At 39.1% G+C, this 12,733-nt stretch overlaps 2 protein-coding genes across 2 annotated transcripts in view; both read right to left on the reverse strand.

The window, feature by feature from the left end:
* On the reverse strand, window positions 1–4,025 carry LOC116308158 (uncharacterized). Its single transcript, XM_031718544.2, has 2 exons — window positions 3,833–4,025; window positions 1–1,941 (listed from the first exon to the last, which is right to left on the reverse strand). The coding sequence occupies exon 2, from the start codon at window positions 1,924–1,926 to the stop codon at window positions 49–51; it is 1,878 nt and encodes a 625-aa protein (XP_031574404.1). The 5' UTR covers window positions 1,927–1,941; window positions 3,833–4,025; the 3' UTR covers window positions 1–48.
* A 2,640-nt stretch (window positions 4,026–6,665) lies between these two features.
* The window catches only part of LOC116308160 (uncharacterized), a 47,315-nt gene continuing 41,247 nt past the window's right edge, over window positions 6,666–12,733 (reverse strand). The window contains exons 59-69 of the mRNA XM_031718546.2: window positions 12,290–12,307; window positions 11,751–11,768; window positions 11,622–11,657; window positions 10,786–10,812; window positions 10,571–10,636; window positions 10,134–10,175; window positions 9,269–9,401; window positions 8,765–8,868; window positions 8,480–8,554; window positions 7,990–8,211; window positions 6,666–7,245 (exon numbers count right to left, since the gene is read on the reverse strand). Coding sequence (XP_031574406.2) covers window positions 7,099–7,245; window positions 7,990–8,211; window positions 8,480–8,554; window positions 8,765–8,868; window positions 9,269–9,401; window positions 10,134–10,175; window positions 10,571–10,636; window positions 10,786–10,812; window positions 11,622–11,657; window positions 11,751–11,768; window positions 12,290–12,307 — 888 coding nt within the window. The 3' untranslated portion in view covers window positions 6,666–7,098. The remainder of the gene's footprint in view (window positions 7,246–7,989; window positions 8,212–8,479; window positions 8,555–8,764; window positions 8,869–9,268; window positions 9,402–10,133; window positions 10,176–10,570; window positions 10,637–10,785; window positions 10,813–11,621; window positions 11,658–11,750; window positions 11,769–12,289; window positions 12,308–12,733) is intronic.

Below are 12,733 nucleotides of genomic sequence, written 5' to 3' on the forward strand. Positions count from 1 at the left end.
TCATTGGTGAACTTTTTACATTCATGCATTGTATATCCGACAAATATTTTAACCTCCGTTTGCGGTACCCAACACAGCAGCAGTAAGGACTTGTCGCGCGGGAAATCCCGTAAATCTGCTGTACCCGCGTTCGTAATTCCGCGGGTTAAACCCGCAAATATACGGCATCGATCGCGAGTCCCCCTTACTGCTGCTAACTTCTTTGTACAAGAATTCGTCTCGAGCAAATCTCTCTTTCATACATAAAGAAAAGGAAATGAAGATATATCTTCTCACGCTGTTCATCTTCACTGCCTTAACTATTACTGGTATAATATCACGAAGAACTGTAAGTGCCTGGCTAGTGTTGCCTTCCAGGTAGTAGAAAAGTGCAAGCTGAACAGTTCCTGATAAGCCCTCGTCATCAAAGCCACAAGGATATACAAGTGTTAGAGATTCCTTGTACAGATGCTCGGCTCTTTTTTTTGAATCCCTTGTCGAAAGTGAATGGTAGGAATCAGCAATTTGTCTCGTTATCATTACGTGAAATACGTTAACCATATCTGGAGAAACTAGTTCTGGTAGCTTTGTTAAGATGGCCTCCATGGCTTTACATTGTGTCTTGTTCCACACGGTCATCATCACTGTCAAAGAAGATAAAATCGTTGCTTCGTTTACCAAAAGCGCTTCAGAAAATGAGACCGTGCTTTGGCAGTATTGTCGAACTATTGTGCAGAGGTTTCGACATGATCGGACAGGAATGTGTGTTGGGACATTATTTACTACTTGGTAGACGATCTCTAGCTGTTCTTCACATAGTAGCTCTGCTATTATCACTTTCATACGACCAGAAGACAAGATAGAATGAAGCGTGTCTGCAAGAGCAAGACAGTCGTTTCTTTTCTTGTGGTCTATCATGTTGTTTTGTGGGATAAAATAATTTGGGAGGCAGTGATTTCTGAACATGGACTGGAGAATAAACAAGGACGTGCAAAACGACTTGATCAGTCTGCTTGGATTCCACCATTCTTGTGGGAGAACTTCACTCATCCAAAAAATCACTGTTTTCATAAAATAAGAACACAAGATATCGGGATTTTTAAGATGAATCATCTTAAAGTTCTTCAAAAGAAAGTAACAATAAAACTGAGTTTCATTCCAATTTTTGACTAAATGGTTCTCGGCTTCGCTGAACGATAGTCTCCATTGCACGTCTGCATCCTTACTCAAAGCATGACCAGTTGCCACAGCATACAGACTCGAGCTTTTCAACTTCTCAACCAAATCGGCTGGCATCTTTGTGCGGTTAAAAATATCTTGCGCAAACGCAGGCCAATGTGTACACCTAATTGCATGGATGATATCATACGAGGTTGCCTCGGTCGCTGATAGTGTGAAAGCTGGTCCATGTACTTCATAATTGCTCCCAGTAGTTCCCCACCCTTGCATAGTGCGGAGAAACCCGTCGCTTCTCAAGTAAAAATGCCGTCCAATTTTTCGTATTTGGTAATCTTTAAAGTCGTAAACTTTTCGTGTGGCATGCGGGACGATAATTTGAATGAACCCTGGGTGACAATCTGAGGTTGTGACAAACGGTAGCTGCTTCACATTGTCTACCATCTTACCAGTGTATTCATACACCACCACCCACGATGCTATGAGCATCGTATCCAAATCCCCAGCATTTGGCATTCCTTCAGTGTAACTTCCACTATAAACGGGCCACGATTGGGAAGCTTTGAGGTCTGGGAGTAATTCACGCCACTTCCTTGCATAACATTCCCAGACTATGACAGTGTTCATCCGCAAGCGACGGGTGGCCATTTCATGTGATAATATCTCAAACACAAAGTCATTCCAAGGAGTTGACTGTAAATCCTCTGGTAAAATGGCTTCATTTATAAGACTTCTCAGCTTTTGTAGTACGTTTACCGTGCTAATCGCCATTTTCGTTATCGGGTACTGTAAACGATATATAAAAATAATGAATGACTGGTAAAAACATTTAGTTTTTTTTTTCTTTTTTCTTCTCTTTTCCTGATATTTTTTCTCTCACATTTTAAAAGTTTACAACTCTGCATCAATTTCTTTTCATGTTTCGGAACTGTGCATATTTATGGTCTTACAGACTGCATTTACACGGTACCGGACGAATTTTTAACCGCGGTCAAAAAGGTGTAATAATATTTAGGGGTTCCGTTTATACGGGAGTGTGCTATCCGAACAATATTTGTACTTTTACAACTCTTTTCATTGCTACGCGCTGATCGAGACAACAGTTGCGACCGGAAAATTGGTCAATACACTTCCGTCAATCAAATAATTTGGTCGATACCTTTATATCCTCTGACTGGCGGCGCAGTGTATTACCCTTTTTCCCTGTTGCGACTGTTGTCTCGATCAGTGCGTAGCAGTGTGAAAAGGGTGGTAAAACAGTTCACTTGCTAACGAAACATTTAGCACGCGATTTAGAATAGACCCTTCCACGACTTTTTCAACTTTTTACATGGACTAGTTAGCAAAACTCCATCGATAATGCTGGAAAAAGCACCTCAAAATTAGCAAAGTTTGAGAGCGATATATTGAAAACAGGCGAAGATATAGCCATGCAAAGTCACGAAATTTTACAGACGTTTTTAAGGTGGTTGGGTACAATTTATAGCCGACGGCATCAAGCTTGTTTATTCGCTTCGTTTATAATGTTGCTTTTATTTGATAACCATGAAACGTTCCTCAAGCATTAGACAATAATTGAAGTTTATAATGATAAATTTTTTTTTGAAATAGCGTTAAATAAATCAAAGTTATAAGGAAATATTAAAATTAGGGTCCGTGTAAGGTCCGTGTAACACTCCACAAAGAGCTTATCAATTTAGTTGGCGTGAATTGGACACATGAAATTTGCCTGATTTTTGAATTTTCATTTTTTATGATCATGTCAAAATTCCAATATTATCTCATCAATTTCAATTTTCAATTTTCGAATTCAAAAATCAAAAATTGAAATAAATATTTGAAATGACTTTTCGAAATTATAAACTTCAATTATTGTCTAATGCTTGATGAAAGTTTCATGGTAATTAAATAAAAGCAACATAATGATCATCTCGAAACCATTTCCGGCTGTACTTATCCTCAGTTTTCCCTTTTTCCCTTCTTCTGTCAGCTAGTTAGATTATTATGAATAGTAAAATGAATCGAAATAAAATTTTTAAAAGCCAGAGCTATTTGACCTCGTTATACAACAATATAAAATGCAAAATCTCAGATTTTGAATGAATATTCACTGATGCTTGCGAACAAGGAAAGTAAACAACCATCGAAAGCTTCGAATTCCTTTTGGACGCTTTATTCTTAAAAATATACTGGATATTTTTTCGTAGGCTGTTAACAGTCTAATTTTTTCGATACTATTGACTTAATCTTTCTTCTTGGTCGAAATTAAAATAAAGTATCTCGAATACCACGGTTTAATTCGTAAAGAAAAAGAAAATCAAGCGTTTCATAACCAAAGTATAGCAGTAATAAATTATGCGTTTGGTGTGTGTAATGGAATAGAGAGAATAAGAGAAAAATATTTCCGTTTCATAACCAGCATTCTTAATAAATAGAACCAAAAAACCATAGTTTATCGCTGACCTTTACTTGAAATGATAAATTTAATCGAAGCTTTCACTTTCTGTTTAGATTTTCCTTCGAAAAAAGCGGCAAGGATCTTGTCATTAGGAGCTAGCTAAACATGTTCGAACTTGACGCAGAAAATATCACTCGAATTTTAAGGCTTATTTCTTCTGTATCGACATTTACTAGTAAAAGACTATAGTTGGTATTAGTAACAACGTATCGTTCTTACCGTCTTTTACATTTTGACCTTCACCATATATATACGTAATGATACATTGTATGAAGGCGAATTCCTATTCTTCATCTTCCAACAACAAATATCCAAACCCTTTTCCTTTTTTTGATTCTGATGAACAAAACAAGATGTCCTTGGAGCTTAACTGGGTTGCCTGTATTATTGCACAGGAACAGAGCTGGAAACGTATATGTATTACGTGACTGTTTACTTTGTGACCATTCCGTAGCGTTACATGTGGATGTAGGTCACTCTTTTGTATCTCCATCTAATCCCAGGGAGGGGGTAGGGACTCCCATAGGCAAGACAAGACAAGACAAGACAAGGCAACGTATTTTATTTGCTCCGTATAAACATATTTACATTGCATTAATTGCTGCCAACAAAAATATATAATAATTCCATGAACTAGTATATATTGATAGTTCTTGTTTATAATAGTATCAGCGATCGCCGCCCATCGATCTATATGTAATGTTTTTTCCTTTTTTCACCAAAATATCAATAAGTTAAATTTGTCAAAGATTTTATTGCTTTAGATTATCCTATACGGGCCGCGATGTTCCGCTGGATACGATTTCCGTGATATTGTCTTGACGAATGCAGCAAGGGTGTATCCAGGGGAGGGGTCCAGACCCCACCCCCTACCCCCACCTTTTACAACTCGTTGTTTTCCTTTTTTAACTATTATACGACATATTACAGTTATTAATTAAGTCATTACTCTTATGTCATTGAGTCGGCTTACGACGTCTCTTTTTTTCTGCCATCCTCGGGACCCTCCTATATATGAATTCATAGGAAGTCCAAAATCGCATCGCATAGCTTCGGTCCTTTAGGATTCCATGGCGGAATAGTCTTCTCAGAAAGCAATAAAGAATCTAAGGTTTCTTGTCAAATTCCTCCAGACATGTTAGAAGAAATCGAATCAATATCTATCCAGGTGACTGCGAATTCGATTTCAAAGAAAAGAATCCATACCAGAATTCCTGGCGGCCTCATTTCCGAGAAAAATAGAGCTTTGAAGTGTCGAATTAGTATGGATCTTGATAAACATTTGATTAAGAAAATATCATTTTTTGATTTATTAAAAATAGGACCATACTTCCAGACATCTAGTGCTGAACCGTCGTATGGCAGCGCGAAGCATTTACGGCTACGCCGGAAATTTCGGCCCCGACACCGCTATCCGAAGATTTACAGACCGATCAGGAAGCTCGGCCGAAGCCTAAGGGAGAGGTTAGTCGGCCCCTAGACCGTAGATGATTAACCTCTTGCTATGACCAGCAAACTCAAAATTCTTGATTGTGACGTTGATGGCTTTGAACGCATACTCACTTGATTCCATGTGGGACGCGTTTAGTAAAACTAAACGGAACGTGCATCGTACTAAATTTGATCTATTTCAAAGTTTATCAGTGCTATGGAAACATGATTTTGGGTTTTTTACTTTTCGATTTATTAAACGAGGACCATACTTCCTGACATCGAGAGCTGAATCGCTCCATGTGAGACGCGTTTTGAAAAAATAAATCGAAGGTCATCATAGTATAGATCTCTTGTTAGATGTGACGTCAAACAAGGGTCCAAAATATTCAGTAGTTTAAAGCATAAAAGCTTTCAAATTTAAGGGGAAGTTGTTTTGCTCGATTTCACTAGACAACATTCCCTGAAAATTTTGGCATCTACTAAATATTTCAAATAACCATAAAAATCATGATAAATAGATAAAAATATCTGTATCAAAAGAAAAAAAACACACAAACCGCAGAGCATCATGATCAACAGGAATACCGTGGCCCATAAGGGACATGCAGCAAGCTAGACGAGTTGCCGCAAAAAGAAAAAGAAAAAACAAAAACAAAAAAAAAAAAAAAACGAGGGAAGCTGCTATTGAAGAAAAAACCGAGTTGCTCCAAATAAGAAACAGGTTGCTGCAAGTGAGACGAGTTTCTGCTTATTGTTTAATCAAACTGTCAGCACTCTTGAGATATTGGGTTCCCTGTGCTCCTCTTAGTCCCGCTGACAAGAGCGTTGTGCATTGAATTACTCCTTAGATCTTGACCTTCTCACCATGTCTCAACTGACTTCTTCACCAAGCATATTTTTACTCCGAAACTATTTACTTGCACTGTGAAATAAGCGGATATTCTAAAAAAATTCGTTTAGAAATGTTATTCAACTTGTCTTTATTCGTCTGCATGATAAGGCTTAGGGGCTTAACCAAGGGGGTGCACCCCTCCCCCCCCCCCCCCCCCCCCCCCCCCCCCCCCCCAAGCAAAATTGTAGCATTTTAACTATCGCTAGCCCATGTCGTAATTTCTCCTTTAAGTTCTAGGTTGGTTATTAATTAGATCATTCAATCACTAACTTTATTAATGTGTCTAAAGTGGTAACGCTAACCAGATTCACCTATTTTTTTATTTTGGTTCTGCAAATCCTCGTAGTGTTTTACCACTTCTCAAGATGGCTGTTAGTTTAGATATAGTTAGATATATGTGCACCCATCTTACAAGACCCCTGGTTACGGCCCTGCAGTGAAAAGCTTTGAATATCAGTCCACACATGTATAGACAAGACAAATATCAAGAAGCTGCAAGACTTTTGTCGTTCTTAATTTAACATATCTTGAGAAACTCGAAAGTCGAAAATTGAAAATTCCCATTCATTTAATGTCAAATATTACGCTCCAATAAGCACAGAAATCCATAGTATCCCATGTTTAATCTCTTGCCCCGTGTACAATCGCTACTTAGCCTCCCCTCCTTCAGAGTAGATAGACGTTGAACACAGACTTGTTATTTTTATGTATAACAAGAAGTCGCCATTTGTGTATTCTCACTTTTAATGTCTAAACTTACAAGATACCGCGATAGAATAAGTAAACTATGCTACTTATGGTAAAAGAATAAAAGGTACGAAACACATAAGGAAGAGCAAATACTAAACCCCGCCTCCGAGATATGCTTCGCTTGTCACGCACAAAAATTAAATTCATTCTTACCGCCTTTCACGAATGGCTGAGCACTTAGCACGTAGCCTCATAATGAAACCTTTGTGCGTGACAAGCGAAGCATATCTCGGAAGTGGGCTATTGTACAAACAGGGTAAATTCTCAGTCTCCATTTATTCTATTCCTCCTATTTATTTACACATTTTTTACTTAAAAAAGGGCGGATATTATCTGGGAAACAATGTGCGATAAATTAAATCAAGAATAGGACAGCAGTCGCAGAGGTCAGCGGAAGGTCTTGGAATTATCAAGAGAAGCAAACTGGTCCTATTTCAAGTCCAAACTCCTCGTCCGTGTCTCCAATGTCGTATACAGCAATATCGTGGATAGGGAGACGGTTTGGGTTGCCTGTGTCGATTTCCATTATTGTCTGACGCCAGGTACCATCTTTAACCTGATGAACGGAAAGAATAAATTTGGAACCTTAAATGTTGGTAGAACAGGTCAGAAAAACGGGTTCTACTTTCGACGTTTATACGTTAATAAGCTTTATGTTTCATAAACAGACTCTTTTGGGACTGATTAACAAAATACCAAAACTTGGGGAAATTCAAGGAATGCGTATTTGAGACATAACGCCCTGAACGTTGGGAGAGGTGATATTTTGATCAGCACAAAAACTAACATTTTCGCTAATACCTCGAAGAATTGCTCGAGGTTAGCAGAATTTTGTGAAAAGTTTAAAGCACAAGAGACACGAATGAAACACTAAACGATTTTTTAGCATGAATGAGAGATAAAGAAAAACATTGCGAAAGTAGCAGCCTTGTCGTTTTTCTGCTCTGTCTGTTGGTAGTATACCAGGGGCGTAGCCAGGATTTTGTCTTTGGGGGGATTGTAAAGCGTTTATCGACAAGCTAACCTATTTGCTATCAAGCGCACTAAAACGACGGCCAAAAGAATGTGGGGTGGGGGGTGAGTGAGCAGGGCCCCCTTGGTCCACCCTGGCTGCGTCCCTGTAGACTGATGTCATGGCCGCCATGATGGATGACTTAAACAATGTCAACCAATATGGCGGACATGTCAAAGACATGCTGTCAAATAAAAGTATTACATAAAACTGAAGTCAATTGTTCTCCCTTTTCTCCGAGAAAAACTAGCTTGAAGAAACAATCTGCATCTCTTGCAGTTATCTTACTCGGCAGTCATCTTTAAGAATCGTTGGTTTGTATTTCTTGGTGCTCGAGGCATGGAGCTCTACTCCATTATCTCCTTGAAGCTTGATTGACTTTCCATAGTCATGTGACTCCTCATCGTACCAGGCTGCTGAGTTGCGGCAGTGGTATGTGACGTTTTGCTTGGCGCGGTCACTCAGCAGACGTAGGAAGATAAGTTGAATGGGATCTGAGGCGTACTTGAACTGAAATAATGGAAAACCGTCAGCAATAGATTAAATAACGGTTTAAAAAATACATAAACAGCCAGCATTGACTATAGAGGATAACACGTAAAGCACGGGTGGATTGAGCTCATAATAGGGGGAGGGGGAAGGGGAGGTGTGCGTTCCCATTCACTTCAGAGTCTACAGACTTGAACTGATTTTAATACCTACAAACGACCAAATACAAGTATTAACGAGCTGAATCTCTCCGGTATTCGAATAACAAGACATTTGTCTTTGTACTTACTTGCTGGAATCCATTGAAGTATTTACCAAACCATTTGTAGCCATCAGGACCAAAAAACCATTTCTTTTTCTCTGTCTTAACACAATGAAAATTACAGGAAGCCAGTCAACGTTCATGCATTTTGCATTGGAATGATTTTTTGAACCATTCAAAGGGTATAACATTTGTACTTAGCTAATAGAAATGCTTGGACACGGCACGGTCACGGCACGGTCACGGTCACGCTACTGTTTCTCAGTACCGTAATTTTTTTATTAATTAAAAAAAAACTGTTTTGCATCTTACCCTTGTTTTGTTGGGGAAAATACAAGAGGCATTTAAACTGAAATCACAGAAGACGAGTAATGCATCATCGATGGTGCCTTCATTAGGATCAATCCAGTATTCACCTGACATAAAAATGAATATTCTGACAGTCAAATGCTGAACGTTAGTTAGTTCAATACGTTAGTTATTAAGAATGGTCCCGCTAAACATCTATGTAGAATCTTCTTCTTTCGCCTTCCCCTCCCCTTATGCTTTCCAGTCTCCCTCCGAATCCCAACCCCACGATTATGGCCGCTACACAGGCTAATTATAAAGGCTCGCACCCAAGGCACAGGAATGGTGGTCAAACACATGCGCTGTTAACCAGAACTATCATCGAAAATTAAACTTGCGATTCATGAGCATTCTGCACGAGACAGAAAATGACGTCAAATAAAACCAAGCCTGGTGAGCTACAGAAACAGTTAACATGGCTGCCGCATGAAAAAAGTCCATTTGGAAACGACATTATACTCTACTTACCATTCTCTAGATTGGGTCTACCTAATTTAAGGTCACGGCACATTCTGGCAGGGTGAAGTCTGGTGCCAAGGGGTCTTTTGAAGACTTCCACTTGAACGCTGAGAGATAAGTATGCTGCAGTTGGATCTGAGAACTGACGACAAAAGGTTTGTTATTAGCAAACCATATCGAATATATTTCTGAATGATGTGATTAAAACGCTTGTATGGCACATCGTGGCATGTTGCGCAAACCAATTAGCCATGCTGAGGTTAAGGAACAAAATGGTTCGAGTTGGTATTGCAGTGCATTGTGGGGTTCTTTTAGGGGACATATTTCCAAAATGGCGTTTATTTCATCCCTAAAACAGTCCCACAATGCACTGCAATGCCAACTCGACACAGTTTTCCCCTCAACCTCGGAATGGCTAATAAATATACTACGGATCTCACCGAACTGTGACGACACGTCAAAAATTTGTCTCGCTACCACACCCTAATTCGTCTACTGACACGCCTACTTTTGATACATGTATTACAGTGAATACTTTACTGGCAATGTGCTGGATCCAAGACAGTGACAAAAGTAGGCGTGTCAGTAGACGAATTAGGGTGTGGTAGCGAGACAAATTTTTGACGTGTCTGCACAGTTCGGTGAGATCCGTAGTAAGCTGAGCGGTTAAAGGAGACACCTGCATCCCATCTAAAATTCACTTTTTCCCAAGTAAAGTGAATAGTAAATGACAGGGGAAGAGCGATAAAGGTTTCCTATTCCTATCAAAACCAGCATAGTATTCCCTTCCCCGGGCCACGAGGTCATTCTTTCGTTTTCCCGGCATCTTCTTACGCAAACGCAATGATATTGCTTTTTATTTTCAAAAAAATACCTTGTTAATGTTGAGGAACATAGGATCTTTTGCTTGAGCTCCCTTAGAAAACGCAAAATAAACGATTATATATTGTGTATCCAAATGATTGTTAGACATCCCTACCGGCGGTTAAACCGTGTTCTTTTATCTTGGACCGCGTTTTACATGAAGGTCGGGTGTCCCTTAGCCTCTAACGTTCTTGGGGTCTCTCACGCAACGTTACCCTCCCAACTAACGACGTTGCATAATCGTTGCGTGACAGACCCTAAGACGTCTGCGTAGGAGGCTGGGTGACCCTCGGGCTAGGGACAAGTCTTTTGTTTTCTTTCCCCAATGAACACCAAAAATATAGGAATTAATTGCCCTAGTAGTAGGGACACCCTACCTTCATGTAAACGGGTCTTATATCCAAAGAAAGGGTAAGAAAAAAAAGTAAAGTGAAGACGATAACCTACAGCAATACTTCTGTACAGCCGCATCTGATCTGTCTTGGTTGTTGCTAGATTCGGGGCAGATTGGAGCTGTAGAAAAAGAAAAAAAGGAAACGTCAATTAAGAAAGGTATATTAATCAATATCAGAGCTACATTTAATCTTTCGTCCGTTCATTCGATTTTCGTCTACTCTCGTTCGTTCCTGATTCAGCCATTCATCCTTTCGTTTATAACTTACCAATGAGTATCTGCCAACCACGGAGCCCTAAAAATATATCAAAGTTAACTCAAGATACATTCCTTCATGTGTAGTACGTTTAGAGGTCGTTAATTTTCGTAACAAGTGTTTTGGCTTACTACTACTTTTCATCGTTCGTTTTACAGTGAGGACACTAGAACCGTGAATACTTTTTGTCACGAGTTTTAAAAACAAGAGTTTTTGACACTATTAAAATGCATAATGTAAATCACCCGCTGAGCTAATAGATATGAAACAAGATTTATTTTGACTGCATCGCAGTCGTTCCTGGTTGATTCTGGTTGTTCCGCCCCAATGTTCCCCGTCCTCGACCAGAACCAACACAGGCAGCCCACTGTTGGCCTGTATCGCACTCGTTCCTGGTTGATTCTGGTTGGTCGGCCCCAATGTTCCCCGTGTTTCACTATCAGAACCAACACAGTCAGCTTAGTGCAACCGCCTGCCTGATCTTTAACCACGTTGTTACAAATACATAAATAAAACAGAAAAGCAATGGACAACTTCGACGATACGGCAGCCACCTTGGATCGCAAGGCATTATGGGGCGTCCCGGGGGGGCAAATAAAGCTTTGTTACAGTAACAACGTCGATTGATAGTAACAGCTCTTTACGAATGAATACAACAAAAGACGAATGAATACGGCACATCTATCACCTTTACCCATAAAAGAAAGACAAACACACGAAACTATATATATTTTCTGTCATCTTTGTTTTGTTTTGCCCTCTGGCAAGATGGCTGCGCCCTATCGTCAAAGTAGTCCATTCTCCATGGAGGACACATACGAGATTTCATAGCCAGAAGTTATACTTACAGGTATGCCGGGTGGTCCGGGAGGTCCAGGATTGCCCTAAAGAGGGAGAGAAAGGATAGTAAGAGAACAACAAGAGAATAACGAGTGATATATATGGAAAGGAAAAACACAAACAATATTGATAGTTACCTGAAATCCTTCTTCTCCCTAAACAAATGGATTGAACGGTCAAAAATTAGTACGAAAAAATTAAGAACTATGATGTTCGATGACAGTAGATGATGATGATGATGTATATATAGTGATGAGGAAGATGGTGAAGATAATGATAATTTTGGTTATTATGATTATGATAACGATAATAAATATTAATAAATAATAATGAATTTTTTAGTATTTTTACACCAGTGAATATAATAAATCCGTCGCGCTCATTGGTCACAATTTACGTCTTATGCTGATATCGATTCACCTACAGGTGAATATAACTCGCGCACGCGCAGCTCGTTTGTCGATTTGTGCCGCTTGTAGAGATAAATACAATTTGTAAAGACAAAAAAAACTCTCTTTCCATTATTTATTAAATTCATTTGTGTTAAAAATACTAAAACAGTGAATATCTGGGAATATTATTTACCGACAGGCGAGAAGACTCGCGTCTTGGTAAATATTCCACGATATTCACTGAGCCTGAAGCGAATAATTGTTAAAAAATAACGAGTTCTTACCTGAGGTCCACGGTCTCCCTGAAGAAAAAACGTAAGTTTTTTTGCAATTTAAAAAAAGTAAATAAATAAAACATACAATAATGAACAACTGCTCACTCCAAAATACGACTATGACGCTGTCACAGTTTTGAATAGACCCCTTGCATGTGACGTCAATAAGGAGCTCAATTTGGAGGACAAAACAAAAGAATCATGAGAATGGGAAACCTATAAACTGTTTTCTCAAGGTTGCGTGCGCATCCAACTTGACGGCTCAAAAATTGAAAAACGCAAATTCAGTAAAATTGAGAAGACAGTTTTATATTTAAAGAGGAGAATAATCGATTTTATGAATTCTAGCCGAAAAATTTCATAGAAATGTATGTTAATTCTCATCTTAAAGCTCCTGTTCTGGTATCGTGGCCCGTCAAGTTCCTTAAATTTGGATGCGCACGCAACCTTGAG

The sequence above is a fragment of the Actinia tenebrosa genome, unplaced genomic scaffold (genome assembly GCF_029948245.1).
Source record: "Actinia tenebrosa isolate PJP-AT-01 unplaced genomic scaffold, QUT_ActTen_1.0 PGA_scaffold4__44_contigs__length_22323623, whole genome shotgun sequence".
NCBI classification, from domain to species: Eukaryota; Metazoa; Cnidaria; class Anthozoa; order Actiniaria; family Actiniidae; genus Actinia; species Actinia tenebrosa.